We start from the raw sequence: 23,178 nt of genomic DNA, 5'->3' as shown, positions 1-23,178 counted from the left end.
CTATAGGCAGGATCATGTCCCTGGCACAGCCAAAGGATGGGACACTTGAACAGGTGGAGAAACAGCTTTTGTCTAAGGAGGCCTGGTTTCTGATATACCTATCTCATTATTCCCTGCCCATCATCCTTTTTAGGTTCATAATTACAGTGAGTCCCCTACATACAAACTCTGTTCCGAATGTTTGTTCATAAGCCCGATTTTTTAGTAAGTCCAACAAAGTTAGCCTAGGTACCCACCTAACACAACTATATACTACTATACTGCAATAGGTTTATAATACATTCCCATCTTTGAAAGTTCACAACTTGAAGGTTTGTATGCAGGTAACTTACTGTACTTTGTATTCAAAAAGCATCCAGTGGAAGCTGACCTGAGACTTCTATTAAGTCATTTCTTCTACCCAGGTTTCCTTTCCTCAACTATAATACAGAGGATCAGACCAGGTTTTCATTCTAAGTACAAAGCTCCCCAAGATTCTGAGAATGCAATAGGGTGAGTGAAAGAAAAAATGCAACAAACTTAGAGACGACCTGGGAAAGAGCGCTGGTTCCAGCACTTCATAGGTATGTAACCTTAGATAGGTCAACATCTCTGGGCCCCAACCTCACCTGCAGATGACAATACTATTCATCAGGGTTAGAGGGGCGATTCAATGAGCCAAGAGTTGCAGAAGCACTTTATAAACACAAAAGGGCAATTGAAATGACAACTGTCTTGCCACCGGACAGCACAGAGTAATGGTTAAATGGTGAGACTTTTAAATTTGGGCGCCATCACTCAATCCGCCTGTAATGCGGGAGGCCTGGGTTCGATCCCGGGCTTGAGAAGATCCCCTGGAGCAGGGAAAGACTACCCACTCCAGTATTTTGGCCTGGAGAATTCCATGGACTGTATAGTCCGTACAGTCCGTGGGGTCGCAAAGAGTCGGACACGACTGGGCGACTTTCACTTTCACTTCACTCATAGCGACACGACCCTGATTTTATTTCTCCGAGTTTCCATTTCTCCAGCATACCGGATTTAAAAAAAAAAAAAAAAAACCTATTCCCACAAGATTGTTCTGAAAATTAAATGTCCCTGCCAGTTAGCAGGCTACTAAATAGCTGCTGCTATTTAGTAAGCCCGGCTCTCATTCTGAAGGTCCCTAGGTGATGAAATGAGCCCCGCCCCCAACCCGTGAGACTCGCTCGGATCGACAGGTCCCGCCCTCAGCCGTAAAGGTCAAGCCGGATTTTAATGGAACGCGTCGGGGACCGTGTTTAGGCCCCCTTAATGTATCCCAGAGATCCCTGAGTAGAGGTCTCCGGGACCCGGACCCCGCGCGCGCCTCCAGGCCGTGCTGAGGCCACTCACCAACTAGCGCCCAGGTTACTAGGAAAAGACTCGCGCGACCACTGCGACGGCTGCGGCAGCGGCGGCGCGGGCGTCGTGACGTCATGGGGCGGCGCAGGCGTAGTGCGTCACGGGCGGCCTGGCAGCTTGCGGCGTTGAGGCGTATACGCCTTGAGAGGGCCGTCGGGCCGCGGAGTCGGGACCTGCTACGGGGGCATGAACAGAGGGGACGACGCCGAGATCGCGAGGTGAGTCTGGCCGGGGCAAGGCCCCGGCACGTAAGCGCCAGCCACGCGAGGGGTTCCCTAGAGGAGGCTGCGGTAACGAGACTGCTTTTCAGGCCCCGCCCCGGATTGTCCCGCCGCTGGCCCGGAAATAACAAGCCGAGTAATGACCCACCGCATCTGGGAATTTCGGGCGAGGAATTGGGAAGCAGGGATTCCAGGCTTGAGCCCACCGTTACCATTAGCTTTTTAAGTACAAGCGCCTTTGCTTCTCTGCTCTTTAGTTTCCCCAGATGACTGTTCGTGGCTTCCAGGATAGTTGTAGGTCAGCGTGGTGCGGAGCAGGGGCGGGGGACTAGGGGAGGTAGGTGAAAAAGCGTTTTGTGAACTCTTAATATAAGAGGTTGTCGCCATTACAAACCCAAAGGATTTTGATTGTCGTATGCCATCCTGATCGCTTACCATACTTAACCGTTCCTAGGAAAGTCCTGTGCTGAGCTGTCACGTATGTTGTCATATTTAAACCTCGTAAAAAACTCTTAAGTTAGGGATAATTCTGCCCCTTGTAGGAAGAAAGAAGAATCTGAGGCTCCGAGTGGAGAAGTGGCTTGCTTCATTCATTCATTCGGTAGCTACTGAGCATCAGCCAGGAGCCAGGCAATGTGCTGAGTGCCGGAGATGGAATCCTCAAAATAGGCAAGGCCCTGCCCTCTAGTAGCTTACATTCTAGTGAGGGAAGGGAAAAGTGAAACAGTGTATTTCACATGTAACTAGTATTGAAAGAACAAGGTAGTTGTCATAGAGACTAACAAGATGCTCTGCTCTATGAGGGAAAACTTTTCTAAGGGGGGTACATTTATGGGGTGATCATGACTTACTAAAGTCACAGAATAACTGGGTGCAAAAGCCAGGATTTGAGTGCCTATCTTTTGGCCCTATATCCTGCACTCTTCCCACTAAAAATGGTTGCCTGGTGTGATATTAACCCCTGTTGGTATTGTTCCTGTTTTTAGACATGAGAATATCAGAAGGTTCTATTATTCAAGTTTCATCTCAAATGTCATCTCCCATAGAGGTCTTCCCTTTCCGCTAATTCTAAAGTAGTCCTTTCCTAGTCTCCTTGTCAAATCCCCCTGTGTGTTGGAGCACTTAGCACAAGTTACATCTTGACTACTTATTTTGCTTTTGTCTTATCCTGCTCCTCTTTCAAATATAAGCATCTAGAGGGCTTTGTCCCTAGTACCAAGGCACTGCCTGGAAAATAGAGGGTCTGTAAAAAATTTTTTTGAATGAATGATCTGTAAGAAAGGAAAAGGAAAGCAGGGAGAAGACAAAATGTTTCTCCTCTCCAGTTTTCACACCTGGGACTCTATTTATGCCTGTTTTACCTTTCTCCGAGGAAGGAACAAGAACTGTGGCCTGTTCATTTCTATGTTTTCATAGCCGAGGGTTTAGCAGTTAGTAGTGACTTGACAGACAGAACAGAACGGATTGAACATGTGAGTGAGAGAAGAAGAAAAATACCCTCACGTGTAGGTGTATGTGTGTGTTAGTCATGTCCAGCTCCTTTAAGACCCCATGGACTGTAGCCCACCATGCTCCTCTGTCCATGAAATTCTCCAGGCAAGAATACTGGAGCGGGTTGCCATTCCCTTCTCCAGGGGATCTTCCTGACCCTGGGATCAAACTCCAGGTGTCTCATATTACAGATGGATTCTTTACCATCTGAGCCACCAGGGAACCCCTGTGTGGGGGTAGATAGACACATTTAACAAACAATTACCTGAAGGTTACTGTGGACTTACTGTGTGCTAGCCTGTATAAGCTGTACTGAGATAAAAGGTAATGGCAATGTTTGATATGTCAGCTGCTGTTACTAAGATGCAGCACTGATCTCAGAGGCACTCCTGTTTTATATGACACATTTTCTCTAGCAGGGAGTTCTAAAGTCTGACACAACCTGCCATCTTCCCAGTCCTTTTATTTTTTCTTTCTCTGCCACATTATACATTAAAGCTTGATTTTACATCTGTGGTCTCATTTTTGGTCTTCTCAAGAGTTCTTAAGTTATAAGCAGGACAAGGTGTATTATGTAGAGATGAGGAGACTGAAGCTAAGAGAGAAGTGGCTTCCAATGGAAAAGCCAAAAATTGAAACCTGGCTTTCTGAGCTCAAGGTTCTTGCTCTTTCCATTACTGTCTCCATCATAACCCTCATCCTCCTTTTGTGACTGTGTGATGAGACATTTCAGGAACTAAACGTGGTAATAATTTAAGGTAAAATTAATTGAATGTTTGTCTAAGTGCCATGCCATGTTCTTAATGTTCTTGGTGTACCACCTCAGTGAATTGGCACAGCTCTTAATTATCCCAATTTTACAGATGAGGAAACTTAGACATCAAGCGGCTAAAAAACTTGCCCAAGGTTGCAGAACTAGTAAATGGGGGGACTGGAGTAACTAAGGAGAAAGTTAGTCTCTTCTTCCCAGTGTCTCCCAAAATATGAAACATTATAAGAGCTAATTGATTACTTACTGTTGTTCTTCCATACCCATACTCTTAAGTGTCAGAAAGACTCTCTTTCTGGTGGTTTCCAAGGCTTATTTTGGGTGACAGTTGTTGAGCTGGTGTATCATGTAGTAACAGAGACTTTGGCCCCCTGCCCAGTCAACCTCTGGCTTCAGAAGAGAAAAACTCATTTCTGCACACAGAACCACGCCTCTTTCACCTAAAATGAAAGCTTTTGCTCTCTAGCTGCTGGAGGAGCTGTCCCAAGGGAACTGGTGCTGGGGCCCTGGTTGTGAAATAACTGAGGGCTTTGAAGGGCTGCCCAGGACGTGCCCTCCTTGAGTAAATGTTTGTTGAATTGAGTTTGAAGCCTCATGTTCACAAAGCATTGCTCCTTTCCTGTCTGAATGTTCACGTTTCCTTTAGTATTTCATAGGGATTGATGGAAGCAGAAACCAAAACTCTTCCCCTGGAGAATGCATCCATCCTTTCAGAGGGCTCCCTACAGGAAGGGCACCGGTTATGGATTGGCAACTTGGACCCCAAAATCACAGAGTAAGTCTAAGATATTTTAACTCATTGCCTACAGAATTGGGATGCTCATGGTGATGATGTTCAGAAGAATTTTCAAGGGCTATTGCATATATTTTGACCCTGATAGTTATGTTTTAATTATCTTTAAAGGGAATGTGATGCTGTTTTAGCCTGTTAACTTGTCATTTTTCTTACATTTGGACTCTTCTACTGCAAAGGCACAAACTTGAATACCCTTTAAACCATATATTACTTCTTTTTCCTGCTTGCCTAAAGATGTTCTCTTAGTTTCAACTATTTTGAATCTTTGTACCCAGTGACGAGGAAGTTATATCCTAAAACCAGCCATGGGCGTACTTTGGTCACCTCAAATGAAGGAACAAGCAGAAATCTCAGTATTTTCACAAAAAGGCAGAGAGATACAATTTGACTCTTAATTCATGTTAAGCAGCCATGGAACCAAGGAAATTCATTAGGGATCTTAGAAATACCCCAGTCCCTTTGGTGTTCATTCATTCATTCATTGAATGATTTGAGTGCCCACTGTGTGCCAAGTGCCATCCTAGGCAATTTTCAAAGTTTTTAAATCTGAGGAGCCACGGCTTGTTAAAGTACAGAACCTATTTGTAGAAGAAAAGCTCGAGAGCTACTCTGATTAAAGGGAGGACAAGGTGCTCCCAGTGCCTTTTGACAACAGCCACCCTTTCTTGGGCAGTCACTTACAGGGCTCCGTGGACAACTCTTGAAAAACCTCTGATCTGTTCCATCTCTTTTATCCCACAGCATGATGAAACTGAGGCCCAAGAAACAGAAGTGCCTTGTCCATGGTGACAAAACTGATTGACTTGTTTCAACTCCCCACTCTTTCCATTGTAGATATTGTAGTGGAAAGGAGTCTCTTAGCAGAGAGAATTGAGAGATTTTTCCTTAAGTAGGGACTGGTGGTGGTTGGTGGCAGGAGATCAAAGGGTAAGTGGATTGAGCTGTACAGGGTCAGTGCTTAAAGCAAGCATGAGGTATATCCTCAGTGCTGGAAGTCACTTCCTTGGGAATGGTGTTAAAAGCATAGGGAGAAGAGACAAGGAGTTGTCTCTGCTTGTTTGAGTCTGGGGGTCAGGGGAGGTGTATAACAGGGTTGGGATTATGAGAGAGGAAAGAGATGTAAACTGATGCATAAAGATAATGACAGTGTTCGGTTTCTTAAACCTGCTCAAGCTCAAATTGGTTCAGTGTAGGTGTTGTCAGGTCCCTCTAGGAAATATGATGGTATTTAAGATGTGTTGCCCCCTAATTATGGTACCTTGGTCACCAGGGCCCTTCAATACAGACTGTGCATTTATTTTGGCTCTCTTTATGGCTTGCAGCCTTGAGGATGAGTGTGTGAACCTGCCCAAGCTCTCAGTTAATGAGGAAATTAAACAGAGAAGCCGTTTCCATCATCTAAAACCCAAGCTGTGAGAGGACGCTCCCAAGAGTGGTTTCCATTCCCACCTCTGCTTGTCTGAATGGAAATCTGGAGCGTGGAAACAATGTCCATTGTTTTGGCTGCGATTCCCTGTAATGATACTCTAGTTCTAATTGTATCCTGCTGCTTGTCAGGAAGGTTCAAATGGGCAACTACCACCTCAGTTTATGTCATAAGTGGGAGTATATGAGTGTTTTCTTTAGTAGGAGCATGAACAGGAACACTGCATCAAAAACTCTTCCCCTGATATCTCTGCTCTTTTTATATCCATTATTCAAGAGATCAAGGACCAGACAACAAATCAGGGCCTTGCTGGCTTCTCTTGTGGCTTCCTACCTCTGTATCACCAGAGATCATTTCTACTATCTTTCATCTATGGATTCCTTATCTTAAAACATTTTCTCAATTAAACAAACTGATCTGTTAAAATTTCTTCTTAAAGATGTAACTACCAGTTGTAACTTATCAAATGCTTAGTGTTGCTTCATTGGGTTTACTTAATTACATCAAAGAAACCTAACATGGTAGTAAGGTAGGTCTTATCTTGTAGAAATACGTGATTTTCTTCCAAGTTTTTGAAGTACGTAAACTTCCAGATCCTGTTCCTTTCAAGGTGGGTGATTTTGGACCTAGCCTAATTATTAAAGTACAGTCATTCCCAAACATTGAAGAATGTTGAAACTTGTGTGAGCATGTGGTACCCATCTTATAGTTCAGTCTCTGAAAATATTATTTGAATCCAAATCTCTAAAAATTCTAACGACTCTCGACAATTTTTCAAAGCAGCCTCCAGTTTTTGTAATTAATGGGACACCACCACAGGTCTGTCCTAGTTCCTGCTGTTTTCCCTCTTGACAGACCCTTCTTATCTCTCTCTCCTACACAAGTCCCTACTCTGTCTCATCCCTCTTCCTTCTATCATATACACTGACTTGAATATCCCTCCTACACAAATGTTCTCTCACTTCTTGTTAGAAGACAAGTGATGCTATGTATTTACTGTTATGAGTGGTTGGCAGTTAAAGCAAAAAACCTTTTCCACTCAAGTTTTTCAAAGTTTACTTTGTAATAATTCTGTTTATCCTGCATATGTGTGCCCGGTATTATTTTGCGTCCTGTTCAGGTTACAGTAGGATGTCCATCAGCCTCTTCTCAATAGAAGGTGCATTGCTGACTGACTGAGCACTCTGACATTCTGTTTGCACTGTAGCCACAATACCGACCGCTTTAGGAGCTCGTCCACGCCAGCAGTGTCCGTGTGACGATCTGGACTTACGGGAATGATGACACACTCTTAGTTTTGGAGGTAGCAGGTTGCATGCCTCTGTTCTTTCCACTCCATTCTGATTCCTCTCAACTATACTATGTCTGATCGTTCTTAACCTGTAAAGTGAGAGTGAGGCTGTTCAACTGAATGATCTGAAAATGTCTCCCAGCTCTAATATTTCATTAGTTTCTCTTATTTAAGCTTGTAGAAATCTTGTGATGCAAGTGGAACAGATAAATGTTTCCCTGTTTTGTAAGTAAAGAAAGGTTAGGAGTTGACTCAGTTCACTAAAGCAGTTAGTGATAGAACTAATTTCCCAGCACCTAATTTAGTTCGCTTTGCACAAATATTCCACCAGTCCACATAACTGGACACTCATAACCTAAAGCATCCTATTCTAAGTTTTTCAGTGTAAGGACTTCTTTTAAATGTTATGGGGCACAGTTTAACCGTAAGAGTAAAAATAACAACTTTAAACATCACTACTAGTGCCTTCAGTAGAGAAACTGAACAAGTTAGTCTTTAGACATTATCTATTTTCCATACCATGGTTTCTTCTGAAAGGGTTTATACTGCTTTCTTTTTCAAATACCAAACGTGCTGTATAGAAAGCCAAATTAATAGCCACTGCATTATGCATAAGAAGTATGAAAGAACAAAGACAGCTGAAATTGTAAAAGAAAGAACATTCCTGATGGAGGGTGTATCATAAAAGAATACCAGTAGTGGGTGAGGAGAACATCAGGAAGACCTTTTTGACTAAGACCTTTTGTTAGTCATTCATATTCAACTCTTTGCAACCCCATGGACTATATATAGCCCGCCAGGCTGCTCTGACCATGGAATTCTCCAGGCAAGAATACTGGGGTGGGTAGCTAACCATTCCCTTCTCCAGGGGATCATCCCAACCCAGGGATTGAACCTGGGTCTCCTGCATTGCAGTAGGCATTTTCTTTACCATCTGAGCCACTAGCAAAAGGGGAATTTGAATACTAAATGATAGTGAAAATAGTAGTTGGAGAGAGAGAATGCCATCAGATTGATACAGGATCTGTAAAATTTATTCAGACAAGTTTGAATTTCATGCATCAATGGAAGAGACTCATGTTGGTGTTTGGCAGGAGACTGACATCGTGAAAGAGATGTTTTAATAGGAAAATCAGACACCAGTGGTAGGATGAACAGGAGGGGCAAAAGCAAAGATGCTGATTAGCTACAGACCTTCTATTAATATCACCCAGATAGAGACTGTGACCTTGGAGACCAATGGGTGGAGTCTGAGAGATGAGGGAAGGGACTGAAGAGGAGCTAAGAGCTGAAGACGATCACATTGTTTCTTGCCTGAGAAATGGAAAAGAATCATGTCCACATTGGCCAGTGGAATAGCTGGAGAGGGGCATAGTTTGTGAGGAGGAAGAGGTCAGCCTGGGGTATATTAAGTAAACTTAAAAGCAGAGGAGAGGCACCTGGGTGGAAGTGTCCTTCTGATGCAGACTTTCAGAGCTAAATGCGAGGGATCATAAGTTTACGAGCGTGTAAGAACCGTACTTCCCCCTAAACATACCCCTGATTATCTCAGCTCTTTCCTTATATTTCCTCTGTGACCCATGCTGCTTCTTATGGTTTGGTTTGCATGAAACAGCCTTTACTATTTGCTTATTCAAATTGGAAACAAAGTAAGACCATTTAATAACATAGGGCATAGACTATAGATACCCACCACATAATAATTTCTACAAGTTCGTAGTTTTCTGTAAAACAAATTGGGCATTAAAATCAATCTTCAGTGTCATTTCGTTGACTTCCCAGTACCTACAGCATTGCATTAAATTCCCTCACTTACATGTCTCTCACAACCTGTCCCCCTGCCTGCCTGTCAGCCTCCTCTCTTACTATATAAGAGCTCATACCCTCTGCCGTTGGATTGGTCTCTCTTGCTGTTGTGTCTTCGTGCGGGGTATTCTCTAACCACCACCTTCCCTGTGCAGCAGGTCCTCTCCATCTGTGTGCTCACATACCTGCCTCTGTGTGCAGGCTTCATGCTGTTTTAAAATTGTTTGACTATATATCTCTCTCCTCGAACCAGAATGTCAGGTCTTTGAAGACAGAGACCTAGCTGTGTCCATCTGGATAGTTAGTCCAAGTGCCTAGTACAGTTCTTGACACATTAGAGGTGTCTATCTTAATCCAATTCATACAGATTAATTCCCTCCGTGCCATCAGGCAGGAAGGCCATTTTAAAAACCCATTTCAGACAACACTAATTGCAGTGCAGAAGTATCTGTGGGGCTGGTGTACCAGTTCTTCAGCTCCTGAGGCTGCAGGGCCCACATTTCATTAAGTGAAACAGGGCTCTGATGAACAGCGGGCCCTCCTGTGCTCCGATAGCAGATGAAAGTGCTTGCAGATGTGAAAGCAAGAGTCTTCAGGCTTTTTTCACTATCAGAGCTTGCAGCCCCCATCTCCAGGAAGCAAAATAGTAAACACTTCATTCCTTTTGTTTCGGTGTTCCGATAATTTCAAGAAATTATCAAACAAGAAAAGAAATCCCGGAGAAGTTGAAAGACACGAACCTAAGCAGATGTTCCTGGAATCTTAAGGTCGCTCTTCTCGGGCAGAACGCATTTGTTAGCTTTTCAAAGAATAATCTGTCAGAGGTTTGTTGGTTTTTTTTTTTCCCTGAGTAAATTAAAATTCATTTCCTAGGAAATGCCGATCGCCTTACCTTCCTGCTATTAAGCAGAATGGAGCTAATGAAAAGATGACTAGCCCACAGTGGCCTTAGGTTGTTTGAAAAAAGAAACAGGTTTGACCCACCATTCATGGCAACTGGTGCTGCATTAAGGTTTGAATGGGTGTAGTAAATGGAAGATGCAGCTGTGAATGAAAGACCCTGAGAGATTCTCCCAGCCCATCTGTCTGTGCATTTGAGAGATTCACCCTTGCTGTAAGCATGTTCAGAAAATCAAATAAAACCAGAAATTTGCACTTTAGGTGTCTCCCTTGCCCCTAAAGAATCACCTCGTATATTCTCACTGGCAGTATCAAGGTATCGAGATGGGAATTAAGAATTTGGAAACTAGAGGGTTACAGTTCTTTTCTCTTTCAAAACAGGTCTAAAGACCAGATTAACATCCACAATATGCCTTGGGATCCTTGCATCCTGTCCCAAAATAAGACCTGTATTATGTCTTCCCTGCTCCACTGTGTCAGGCACCTGATCCAGGATAATGGGCTTGCTTATTGGTGTGCATTAGTCTCAAATTTAGTGTAGCTTATGATCCATTTCATATCTTTCTGCCTCCCAAAGGAGATTCTTACTCAAGAATAAAATCTTGATGAGTTTCTCCTAGAAAACAATGTGAATATAAATGCGGCTGTAACGACAGCTTTACTGACTCCCTGTGGGGTAGAATTCCCAGTAATAACAGATTTAGCATGTGGGCTGATACCTTTTTAGTATCACAGGGACAGCATTGTTTAGAGAAAGCCTTGACTCCATTTGAATAGCGCGGAGGATGCCAGGAGGAAGGCCAAAGGAAAAGGAAACGGGAGAGCGGTTGGTTTGTCTCACCCTCACATCAGATGACAGGAAGTCGGAATTGAGATTGGCCACAGCAACCTGTTAAGGCCACATCTGTTTGAATAACTTAAAAGCTCTATAGAAACCAAATAAGTTTTAGGGAAAGGAATCCAAGAAGAGGGTGAGGGGCAGAGTGGCAGTCGAGAGCTTGGGGTGTACCTCCTGCCAGGAGTAAATGTCTTCCTTGGCCATATATATTTTCTATTCGGCCACAGATGAATTGTGTTAAAGCAGCAGAGGTTGGGGAGTTACTCACAGTGGGATGATCTATAGGACCGGCCAGATTCCAGGCCTTCCCTGGTAGCTCAGCTGGTAAAGAATCCGCCTGCAGTGCAGGAGAACCCAGTTAGATTCCTGGATCGGGAAGATCTCCTGGAGAAGGGATAGGCTACCCACTCTAGTATTCCTGGGCTTTCCTGGTGGCTCAGACAGTAAAGAATCTGCCTGCAGTTTGGGAGACCTGTGTTGGATCCCTGGGTTGAGAAGATCCCCTGGAGGAGGGCATGGCAACCCACTCCAGTATTCTGGCCTGGAGGATTCCCATGGACAGAGGAACATGGCAGGCTACAGTCCATGGGGGCGCAAAGAATAGGATGCAACTGAGCGACTAGGCACAGGTTCCACTGCTCATGTGAGACTGGCCTCCATCATGTTGCAGTCTCACATGGTCCTGTCGTTCAGTTGCATCAGGGGTGGAAGCTCTTGGCCTCCATCATGTTGTGGTTCTACATGGTCCTTTCATTGAGTCGCATCAGAGGTAGAGACTCTCAAGCACTTATGGAACTGCCACTAGCTGTGGTTTGGTTTTTGGCAGAGTTTGTCTCAAGTGCAAGTAGGAACTCATGATTAACTGTGAGATCCAACGGGGAAGTCTTCGGAATTGTTTTCTTGTTTGTGTGTATGTGTAAGTGTTACTTTGTTTATTTTTGAGGTGGGGTTGGCTTTGGCTTTGGGAGTGTGTGTGTGTGTGTTTCTGATGGAGTTACAGTTATTCACAGATACTGTGTCATTGCCAAGAAATTAAAAATAAATAAATCAACACTATTTTTGAACTTTTCTCCTAAAAAAAAAAGAAAACAAATGGTGCTTGTGGGCCAGACAGCTGTTTTGTTAGGTGTGGTTTTTTTTGTTTGTTTGTTTGGTATTTTTGTGCTGGACAGACGCAGAGCCATGACAATTCTAGTTCCCATTCCAAATAGAGGCAAACAACTCTGGTTGCCAGATAAACTAGCGGTGCAGTTTGGAGGAGAGCCGGCAAGGAGGGGGAGGGGGGTGTGAGGTTTTTGTCCCTGGGGTAAATTATCTCCTGCTTTTATCTCACACTCAGGCTGTGTGGCCGACCAAACTCCCAGAGCGTCTCAGGGGCTGTTCTTTGTCCACAGATACCATCTCCTCAGGCTGCTGCAGAAGTTTGGCACGGTGAAGCAGTTCGACTTCCTCTTCCACAAGTCAGGTGCTCTGGAGGGACAGCCTCGAGGGTACTGTTTCGTCAACTTTGAGACTAAGCAGGTAACTGAACTTCTCCCCCTTTCCCAGTACGTATCCTCTCGTAGTTAATCTGCGCGTCTCTCCTGCTGCTAGAATAGCAGTTCCTTGTGGGCAGGAGCCGTGTCTGACTCACCCCCGTGTGCCGTGCTCTGAGTCCTAAAGGAGACCCTCAGTCAGCCACTGAGTTAGTGACCAGCTCTCAAAGTCTGCGCCTCACCGGCTGGCCGGCTGCAGCGGTTGACCTACTTTTCTGACCACATGCTTTGGGGTGCCCACATTAAGCACATGGATGGCCGCCTCCCTGTTCTCTTTTGTCTTCCTTTCATGGCTGGCCAACAGAGCCGCCTTTTCTTTCAGAGTTCGGCCCCGTGGTGCAGAAACCCTCCCTGGCTGTGGTGAGCCACCCACAAACTCTCTTTTATTTTGATTTCTTAAAAATGTATCCTCCTCCTCAACGTCTCAGAATAAATGTGGACAAGTTTGAATATATACAAAGAGAGCACCAGCTTCAACCGTGGTGTGTCCATGGAACTACTATTCAAATGTAGTCCTTATAGTGGACATGCGTTGATAAAGGACTTGAATTTGAATGTTACTAAATATAGAGACACTGTTTATAGTTCTGTGACTTTATTCGTCATGTGTGAGAATGTTGCCTAGTTTCTGTTTTTTAAATAATAATTGTATTCGGGTATTTTTCCTATAAAAGTAATACTTGTTTCTTACAGATGAAATATAGATAAATAATTCCATATATCAGTCTAAAACCCAGAAATAATCAGTTTTCAATATTTAGTTGTATATTTTTCTAGTCTCTTCTTTCTTCACATTCACACACACATACGCATAAAATGACAAAAACACATGTGCACAATTTCAAAGAACACATGTACAGCGTTTAACACACATATAGGATTGTGTATCCTATTTACCACTGAAAGTAAATTAAAATTTTTTCCATCATCTAATACATATCAGTATAACATTCTGTATCATATTGTGGTTTCACTGGTATAGCTGTAGATAGATGTAAAAATTCACTGATCTATAATACATTTTATTATTTAGACCTCAGTTTAAAAATTAACCAGCCTCATCTTTGATAACTGCATAATATTTTATTTTGTGAACATGTGATAAGTTACATATCTAACCTCCAAATGTGTAAGCAATGTGGTGAACATCTCTAGCTCTATGTGAATATTTACTGTATTCGTGGAAATGGAGTGGTGTCAACAAAGGCCACGAATTTTTTCCTTAATATGACTGCCAAATTGCCTTCAAGAAATAATGTGTCAGTATGTTCTGAGACTATCTGAGAATGTCATTTGTCCCTACCAGTGCTTTATTAACTTTGGGCAAGTCTAACTTATTTTGACCTCAGTTTTCATCTAAAAATGGAAATTAAAAATACACACTCTCCTTACCTTTTAGGAAGTTGAGTGAGTAGGTGAGGGTTCATATGAAAGCATATTTGGCATTTAATAATACTGTTGGATACATGAATTTTGGAACAAGTTAGAAAGATAGGAAATTATTTTTAAAACTATTTATCACCTGCTGGCATCTTGACTATTGATGCCCCAGAATTGATATTGTCATGTAAATTCTAGCTCACCAAGTGAAACTTAGAAGAAGAATAAAATATCTCCTCTGTCCCTCTAACTTTGTGTGCCATAGTGAGGCACAGATGCCAGTGAGTACCCGTAGTGGGTACTCAGATATCTGTTGAGTGTCATACTGGCAAGACCCAGAGGAATAAGAGAATCACCGGTAAAACCAGACTAGAATGTCTTATGCTGAGGCCTCGGACTCCCCTTGTTCCTCTTCCTGTTCCTTAACGGCCTCTTCACTCCCAGTAAATGTGGGTAACACTTGGCCAAATGCCTCCTGGATACAAATGGAGCAGAGGAGGCTTGGCAGGATGGAAAAGTACAGCCAGGCTTCCTGGGAATGTCCTCGAGTGCCTATTATCCAGCCTCAGGAATTCCTTTCAACCTCGTTGCTCCCGTATCTGATGGGGAAAGGGTCAGGGAACTTCTGGCTCTGAAAGCCAGGTGCAGAGATTGGCTCACACAGATACCTTGCTCATAGCCTCTTTGACTCACTCCTGCTTTTTCCGGCCTGGTTTCCTTCACTCCCATATCCTTTGAAGCCATTACTGTAGCTCACTTTGGATTCAGGGTGTATCAGCCCTAGTCCAGGATATAGTGTCAGAGTTCCTAGGAAGAGTACACTTTCTTGACATAGTAGGTGTTACTCTAACTTACAGAACTGTGTAGAAAGATATCACCCAGTAGAAACAACACTGTTAGTTGACATTGGTTGAGTGCATACCACGTGCTCCATTCTTTACATGTGCTCGTCTACTCCTCTGACCACTGCGGAACAAGCAGTATCCATATTTTGCAGGTGAAAAAGCTAATATTCAGAGAGATTAAATGAGCTGTTAAATATTATACTGTCAGTCAGTGGCAGAGGCAGGATTTAAATTTTTGTTTGACTGAGTTGACAAAGTCTCAGACCCTTTTTATTATTCTGCCTTTTTTTTCCCCCTTGTAATTCCTTTGCCACCTGTTTACCAAAACAGTAAGAAATTCAGCCATCAAAGCTAGTGAGGCATTTGAGTCTTCTACTGACATTAATCCCTTTCCTGAACAGGAAGCAGAACAGGCCATCCAGTGTCTCAATGGCAAGCTGGCCCTGTCTAAGAAGCTGGTGGTGCGCTGGGCACATGCTCAAGTGAAGGTGAGTCTCACAGGCTAGAAAGACCGCATCAGCTCGTCCTAAATGAGTCTTTCAAAAGACAGTTGTCCACTCGCCCATTTGCATCCCAGCCTCTGCACATCTGGAACAACCACACGCTGGTCTCTTCCTTGTATTCACCATGTGTGTTGCCAGATTTTTCTTTTGAGAAACATCTCAGGAGGGATTAAGTTCCTTTGCCATTTCCCTCCACATACCCACAGATTCTGTTTTTGATTGATTTTTCCATGTGACTGATGTGTCTACTCAGACCTCTATCATTTATTTATTTATTTTTTTGGTAGGGGTTGTCCTTTAGAGGAAAAAAATGTATTTATTTTTTAAATTAGTTGCTTTAGGCATTATTAGACTCTTCCCAGCCTCTCAGTTCTGTGGCAAGTTTGAATTGTTTATTCTAAATGCTTGAGAAATGGGTAGTTTGTAAGAGTGCTTCAAGCACTGGTATTTCCTTACTCGAGAGCTTTTGAGAATTATTGGGATTTGCAATGCCTGTATTGACTCCAAGGCCCAAGCAGTGGCGAATTGCCGTGTTCATCTCCTAGTTATTCTCTTGGGAAAATATGCTGGAAAAGCTACAACCATTAAAAAAGAAAAAAGAAGAATGGTATTCTGTTTCAGCCAGCACAGGTGAAGCATGCGTTTGCACTGGAGCAATCCACAAAGTTGATTCTCTTCCTCCTGCACTGTAGTCTTAACAGACCTGCCTGCAAAGGTTTGTGACAACCAGATTTGAAGCCTCAGTCTTTATAAATGACCATAATGTTTGATCAGAGACTCCACCCAGCAAGCTCACCAGTAAACAGTCACCGAAATAAAGACATTTGAGTTTAGTTTCGAAGCTCAAAAACAGATCTCAGACACTTTGGATCTTTATGAGTATTTCAGGTAATCACAGAGCCTTCTCAATTTACAACAAGGAGAATTTCTAAATGCTTTTTTATTCAAAAGAAAATCAAGTCTCATTTGCCAGACTGGCTGTCATCTTCTCATCCTGCATCTCATTGAAAAGACATGCAGGAGAAATAAATCATCTTTCATTCTGTCTTTCATTTGAGAATCTCTGTGCCCTGCATGTATTTCTGACCAGAGACTCCTGATTGCTCTTTAACATTGTATTTACCTTTTAAAAGAAGTATATAATTATCTGACATCAAATAAACTGCACTTTTCCTGGAGAATGTTTCTGTATCAGGGCTGAAAGCCGTTACTACTTCTCTTCTCCACATAAACCTGTGAAGAGTTGACTGTTATGGTTATAACTTTGCAGCAATCGAGCAAAACTTTAAAGTGCTTGAAATAAAGTGAAATAACTGTTGGGAGAACTGATATGTGACAGAATCAGAATGTGAGAGGGCATTCCTGCTGTGTAGCTGTACTATCTGTGAATTTAAAGGTTGAAATTCTTTCTCCACCAAATAAGGAGGATTAGTGGGTAGATGAGAAGCCTCATCTAAATTTCTTTTTCTAAGTTTATAACCTTTATGCTAAGCTGTCTGGACTCCTGCGTTAATTCTGAATGCAAAGCAGACCTAAGATTGTCTAGAAATAATCTAACAATGGGCTTCCCTGGTGGCTCAGTGGTACAGAATCTACCTGCCAATGCAGAAGACTCGGATTTGATTCCCTGGGTCGGGAAGATCCCCTGGAGGAGGAAATGGCAACCCTCTCCAGTATTCTTGCCTGGGGACAACCCATGGACAGAGGAGCGTGGTAGGCTATAGTCCATGTGGTCACAAAGAGTCAGACATGACTGAGAGACCTGAACACACATGCTATCAAACGATGCACTGGTGAGATTAGGGTTTCTGAACACATGCATTACAGTAAAGGGCTGGTTTCTGCCTGGGTGGGGTAATTTGCCTTTTTTCTTACTTTCAGAGATACGATCATAACAAGAATGATAAGATCCTTCCAATTAGTCTTGAGCCGTCCTCAAGCACTGAGCCTGCGCAGTCTAACCTAAGGTAAGAAGGTGTCCTGTAGGGAGACACAAGTATTGCACGAGCTGGAGCCATCTCTTCATTCTGGCGCTAGAAACCCTTCAGACCCTTTAGAGCGGAGTCTACTAACTTTTGGCATGCTGAGAGATGTCCAGTTAGTCTCCAGAATGTATACATGTCACCTCCTTCCATACCCCCAAGAGTGTGTACCAGCTATTTACACAGTTCATACACACACAAGAGGCTGGGTATACCTACCACATACCAGCTATTATACTTGGCACTGGGAACACAGAGGTAAATCAGATACAGTCCTTGCTATAAAACAAGCATTTTAATAAGACCTTGATTATCTTCAACATTTGTCATTATACACTAATTCCTCCCCAACTATGAGTTCCTTTATACAGAATTTGGGTTTGCAGCACTTTAATTTTATCTACCATTTCAGCAAATGTAACAGTTTTGGTTCCAACATGTACAAATTGTCAGTTACTTCCTTGGAGTTAATTCAAAACAGAAGGAGTTGAGGGTTGAGTAAAGAAGGGGACGTTAGGGGTGAGCAGCAGTAGAGGGCTGACTTTGCACGTAGCCTAGGGAGAGATGTTAACAGGAACAAAAGCTGGGATTTGTGGGGCTTACTGCGAAGCAGGCTCTGTGCTAAACACTTCACATGCTGTATGTCACTGAAGTATAAGAATTCTGGTGAAAGTACTTTTGTATTCACTTTATAAAGGAAGAAACTGAACTTTAAGGAGGTATCTTGGCCAACATCACGCAGGTCAAAAATAGCAGAGTACAGATTCAAAGCCAGGTTTACTGAACTTGAGAATTCAGTCTTTCAGTTACTGCTTCCAAGAAGCTCCAGGCTGTCAGTGCAGGACTGCAGTTCTAACACCTGCTCCAAGAAAGGGCAAGACGTGTGAAAGAGCACCAGCCTCTCATATGCATCCAAAGTCAACACGTCATAGAGTCAGGAAAGTGATACCTGTTTGGATATAGGGCTAGGGGAAAAAAAATAAAACTTTTCTGTATATTATCTGCACCAAACAGAAGAGATTTACAAGCATCTCATTAAACTGCAAGGAAGGGTGATCCTGAAATGTTTCCAGGAGTGATAAAATTGATGAAGTTAATTTTATAGTTACCAATTTGTCTAATATCATTGATATTTTCTTAATTTTGTGCTGCTTTATTTTGTACTCCCCCAATTTTCTTAAATTAATAACTTCAATAAGTTCACTAGGAGCTTATTTCAGCTTTCCTATTTTCCCCTTAAGATTAAACCTCCTCAGTTACTATGGTTTCATGAAGGTTTTCATAAATCTTAACTCCTCTTGGGAACAGATGACTGCATTGATGCTTGGTGATCTCCACGGTACTGTGAATGTGTCTTTCATTTTTTTCACTCTTTGTTCTTTTTACTAAATAATCTAGCCTGGTGTTTTCCATTTATCTTTTAATCCAGAGAATCTCAGCTTATGTGTTTTGATTAACATCTATGCCTAATTAGAAAAGGTTGTTTTCCCTGGGACTCATACAGAACAAATGGCTGGCTGTTAATTTTCCATTAATGGAAAAGGTGTGGATTGCATCTCAGTGAGACCTCAGGGTTCTTTTTTATGGCAACTAAGTTTTTAAATTTTACGTTGCCCACGTAAAATCTTGAGTACGTGCAGATGTATGCTTTTTGAGGATTTCCTAAAGGCTATGTATACGTTTCCCTCCCAAGTTTCTATCCCTGAGTGTAGACTGTTGACAGCGTCAAAGTGGAAACTAAAGGAAGCCATAAGCCAAAAAATACTCTAGTTGAGTGTGTTGCATGCTGACCTAGGGATAGTGGTGTGCTTGATCGGAAGAAAATTCTTCATAGCTTCTGGAGTGTCTCCTCTCCCCTCCTCTCTAATACATGGCTACTCAGCTCCCAGCCTAATGAAGAGGATAAAGCAAGGGCTTTGATGATAAACTGGGCTTGAATCCTGGCTCCACGGTTTGTTAGCTGTGTGAACCTTGGGTGAATCACTACCCCTCTGCATTTGTTTATCTATAAAAAATGGTCAGTATAGTCAAAAGTTAACAGTTTTTCCAGTAGTCATATGTGAGAGTTGAACCATAAAGAAGGCTGAGCACCAAAGAGTTGACATTTTTGAACTGTGGTGCTGGAGAAGACTCTTGAGAGTCCCTTGGACTGCACGGAGATCCAACCAGTCCATCCTAAAGGAAATCAACCCTGAATATTCATTGGAAGGACTGATGGTGTAGCTGAAGCTCCAGTACTTTGGCCACCTGATGGGAAGAACTGACTCACTGGAAAAGACCCTGATGCTGGGGAAAATTTGAGGGCAAGAGGAGAAGGGGTCGATAGAAGATGAGATGGTTGGATAGCATCACTGACTCAGTGGACATGAGTTTGATCAAACTCAGGGAGATAATGATGGAGAGAGAAGTCTGGTGTGCTGAAGTTCATGGGGTCGTAGAGTCAGACACGACTTAGCGACTGAACAACAACAACAAAAATGTGGTTGATAACCCTTGAAATATTGTTGCAAAGGATTAGAAACAGTATAAGTAAAATGCTGGGCACACTTCCTGGCTCATTGTAAGTGCTCTGTAAATGATAGCCTAAACACACATTTGTCAGTAAAAAGGGACTTCGTAGGATTTCCGGGATGTTTTTTCCATTATTATTCAGTGATTCAGAAGGTGGTACTGTATAAGAAAGAGTTCATAGTATGGCTCTGGAGTCCAGCTGTATTCAAATCTCAGCTCTGCCACTTACTAGCTATGGGCACTAACCTTTCTATGCCTTTTTTTCTTTGTCTGCATCTGCAAAATGAAGACTATAACCTACATGAATTATTTCTTCCATTTTTTTATTGTGGTAAAATAATATAGCATTTACGCATAATATAGTATTTACCATCTTAACCATTTTTAAGTGTACAGTTCAGTGGTATTAAGTACATTCATAAAGTACATTCATAATCACCACCATCCATCTCCATAATTCTTTCCCTATCGTAAAACTGAAGCTCTATACCCATTAAACAATCATTCCCCATTCCCACCTCCCCCAAGTTCCTGGCAACTGTCATTCCACTTTCTGTCTCTGATTTTGACTGCTCTCTCAAGTATTTCATGTAAGTAGAATCATACAATATTTGTCTTTTTTGTGACTGGTTTGTTTCACTTAGCATGGAGTCCTCCAGGTTCTTCCATATTGTAGCATATGTGTATAGCACATTTTGCTTATCTATTCTTACTTCAGTGGACACTTGGGTTGCTTCCACAGTTTATGTTGTAAATAATGCTACCATGAGCATGGGAGTACACATCTGTCTCTCAGACTCTGCTTTCAATCCCTATACAAATTATCTGAGTGCCTACTGTCTGCAGGTACTAAGGTACTGAACAGTGTTGGTGTCTGAGGTTTAAGTGTAACGGTATACAAAGTATTCCTAACAGTGTCTTACAGAAAAAGCTTAATAGATATTTCACCCTTGATCTCTTTCCTATAATAAGAACAATTATTTTTATGGGTTTTTTTTTTCCCCTCCTAAATAAAACTGTATTCCTTTTGTGGTTCTTATTTATTTATTTATTGGCTGCACCCAGCTGCCTGTGGGATTTTCCCTGATCAGGATTGAAACCTGGGCCACTGCAGTGAAAGCCTAGCATCCTAGCCACTAGGTCACCAGGGAAGTCCTGTTTTCTCTGAAATGTTTGTGTGTCTGTGTTTGAGTGTCTTGTTGCTTCTCTGATACGCCTGAGAGCCACAGAGAAGGTGAAGTACACAGGTGTCCCCTGAGTGCACGCAGGCCCACTCATGCTCTGCTGTCCTTTTTCCAGTGTCACTGCAAAGATCAAAGCCATCGAAGCAAAGCTGAAAATGATGGCAGAAAATCCTGATGCAGAGTATCCAGCAGCGCCTGTTCATTCCTACTTCAAGCCACCAGATAAAAAAAGGACTACTCCTTATTCTCGAACAGCTTGGAAATCTCGAAGATGATGGTTATGAATGACTGCTCTCCACACCTGAGACCCTCTGCCTTTGTACTTGTAGCTGTGAACAGTACTGCCTGACAGAACACAGTCACATGTTAGCGTTTGGTAACATAACATTTTTGGATGTCCTTCTTATGGATGTTTCTTCCCTGAAGTATGTGTGGAATTGAGCATCATCCAGAATAAATAGGATTTTATCCAAAACTGTGACTTGAATGCTGGGATGCTCTAGTTGGCTCGTTTGTTTGGATTTGTAACTCCAGAAACATTATATAGTGTGCCAGAAAGAAAGGCAAACACAAAGAACGTTATCATTCAAATCAGGAAACTTAATTTATTAAGAGCTGTCTTTAAAAAAAAAACAACACATTTTTCTGTGCTCAGTCTTTACAACATAAAGAAAAAGTAAAAAAACAAGGGAGGGAAGTAAGAAATTTTGAATCATGCTTGAAACTGCTGTTCCAGAATTTTCTATGGAAATCCCTCCAACTGGACTGAAAAGAAAAAGTTCTTGGCAAAAAGAGCTGGTTCTTTGAGCAAATGTTGTGGTAATCTGTTTAAGAATTATGCTTATTGTTTCAAAATCCCAATTAGGAAAACATGGTGTATATCTTTAAAAAGTGTTTGCGTCGACAAAACTGTAGACCAAAATTTAGCATTTTGTACCACAGCGGAAGTCCTGTTTGAAAATCCAACTTGTATTCTATCGTGATCATTTTTTTAAAAAATCTAAATAATCCTGCCTTCTATAATACCAAATGTCATTATTAGTGTGGGACTTTTAAAGTTGCATTTATTGCATGAGATTGTTTTTAATAGCATGAGAATGTTCTGTTTGGAATTATATCATGGTCAATCTAAATAGAAAAGCAGATATCTTTGAAAACTTAAACATTGCTATATTGATTCTCTATCAAACTTATACCTTTATTAATAATTGTGTAGGGGTCTGAGTAGAAGAAATTGTCTTGTGTGGGGTGCGATGGGGACACACAGTGGACACGGAAAGTCAGTGGGCAGACACTGCTCTGGCACCAAGATTGTAATGACCTCATGTTTTATGTGGTTTATAAAGGCTTGAAAGATTGCATGACTTTTAAACAATTCTTCACTTGTAGAACCTACTTCGCCTCAGATATTTTTTGCCACTTTGAACATTTTGAACATAACAACAGAGGAAGAAAAACAACCGATCTGAGAGTCTGTTCCTGTCAGCAGTGTTGGTTGGTCATTTTGGTGCTGGGTGGATAGACTGTTTCGCTGGGCAGCACCACTGCTTCTTTAGCATGTAAATCATTTGTTACTCAAGGTGCCACTCTTAGTGATTGCAACTGTTTACTGTCATTATTCCCAGCAAGAGGAGGCTCTCATTGTAGGAGTTTAAGTCTTCCTATGAGCAGAAATGAATTTAAGACATTTGAACCAAAACTTCAGCATAGCGAAGTGTTATAATTCACAGAAGTGGTTCAGAGAAATTCCTATCACCTCTCCCAAGGCAAAACTTTTCAGATATCTTTCAATGTTATTCTTCCTGCATTTATGAACTCAGTGTAAGATGCAAGTAACTCTCCTTCTGTTTGGGGGATAGTTCAGGGAGGTGGGAGCATTATCTCCCATTTTTCTGGTGACTTCTCTAAGAATATAGAATTCACCGTTTACCCTTGAGGTCCTCGAAGAGTTATGGTGGAATAGGACTTAATGCAAAATAAAATAGTCTTCTATTTTTAATAGGAACTTAGAAAATACCTAACTTTGGATTATCTAGAGTTGTTTCCTTTAGAAACCAGAGCTATTTATTTGTATTTAAAGCAATGTTTATTATTTGTACCGATTCTTACTCCTTTGTGTGAATAAATGCAAGACAGTGTCTGTGGTTGTGTCTTCTTTCGTCCATCTCCTGCACTAAAGACTGCAGCTTTCCGGGAGGCTTGTTCCTCCTGCGGCCATGGGCCAAGGTGTCCAGGCAAGGTGCTGTTTCTGAGTGCCTTCTCTGACCCCAGAGGCAGGTCTCTGCACCCTTTCTGCCTGCCTCCTGTTAGAGATGAGTAAAGAGACTAGCTGTTCTCA

At 42.2% G+C, this 23,178-nt stretch overlaps 2 protein-coding genes across 3 annotated transcripts in view; one reads left to right on the top strand and one right to left on the bottom strand.

Annotated features, from left to right (window-relative positions):
- MRRF (mitochondrial ribosome recycling factor) overlaps window positions 1–1,496 on the bottom strand; it is a 54,092-nt gene extending 52,596 nt beyond the window's left edge. The window contains exon 1 of the mRNA XM_043469463.1: window positions 1,354–1,496. The gene's annotated coding sequence lies outside the window, so the exon portion shown is untranslated. The remainder of the gene's footprint in view (window positions 1–1,353) is intronic.
- RBM18 (RNA binding motif protein 18) lies at window positions 1,443–22,978 on the top strand. Of its 2 annotated transcripts, XM_043469466.1 has the most exons (6): window positions 1,443–1,580; window positions 4,490–4,618; window positions 12,295–12,421; window positions 15,062–15,148; window positions 17,045–17,130; window positions 20,956–22,978. In XM_043469466.1, exons 2-6 carry the CDS (start codon window positions 4,506–4,508, stop codon window positions 21,113–21,115), a joined length of 573 nt encoding a protein of 190 aa, XP_043325401.1. In that variant the 5' UTR covers window positions 1,443–1,580; window positions 4,490–4,505; the 3' UTR covers window positions 21,116–22,978. The 2 variants fall into 2 exon arrangements, with proteins under 2 accessions (XP_043325401.1, XP_043325402.1); XM_043469467.1 differs by lacking the exon at window positions 15,062–15,148.
- Window positions 22,979–23,178: the final 200 nt, after the last annotated feature.

The sequence above is a fragment of the Cervus canadensis genome, chromosome 5 (assembly GCF_019320065.1).
Source record: "Cervus canadensis isolate Bull #8, Minnesota chromosome 5, ASM1932006v1, whole genome shotgun sequence".
NCBI classification, from domain to species: Eukaryota; Metazoa; Chordata; class Mammalia; order Artiodactyla; family Cervidae; genus Cervus; species Cervus canadensis.
The sequence above is the reverse complement of the archived record's forward strand: the minus strand, read 5'-3'. Positions and strand labels throughout refer to the sequence as shown.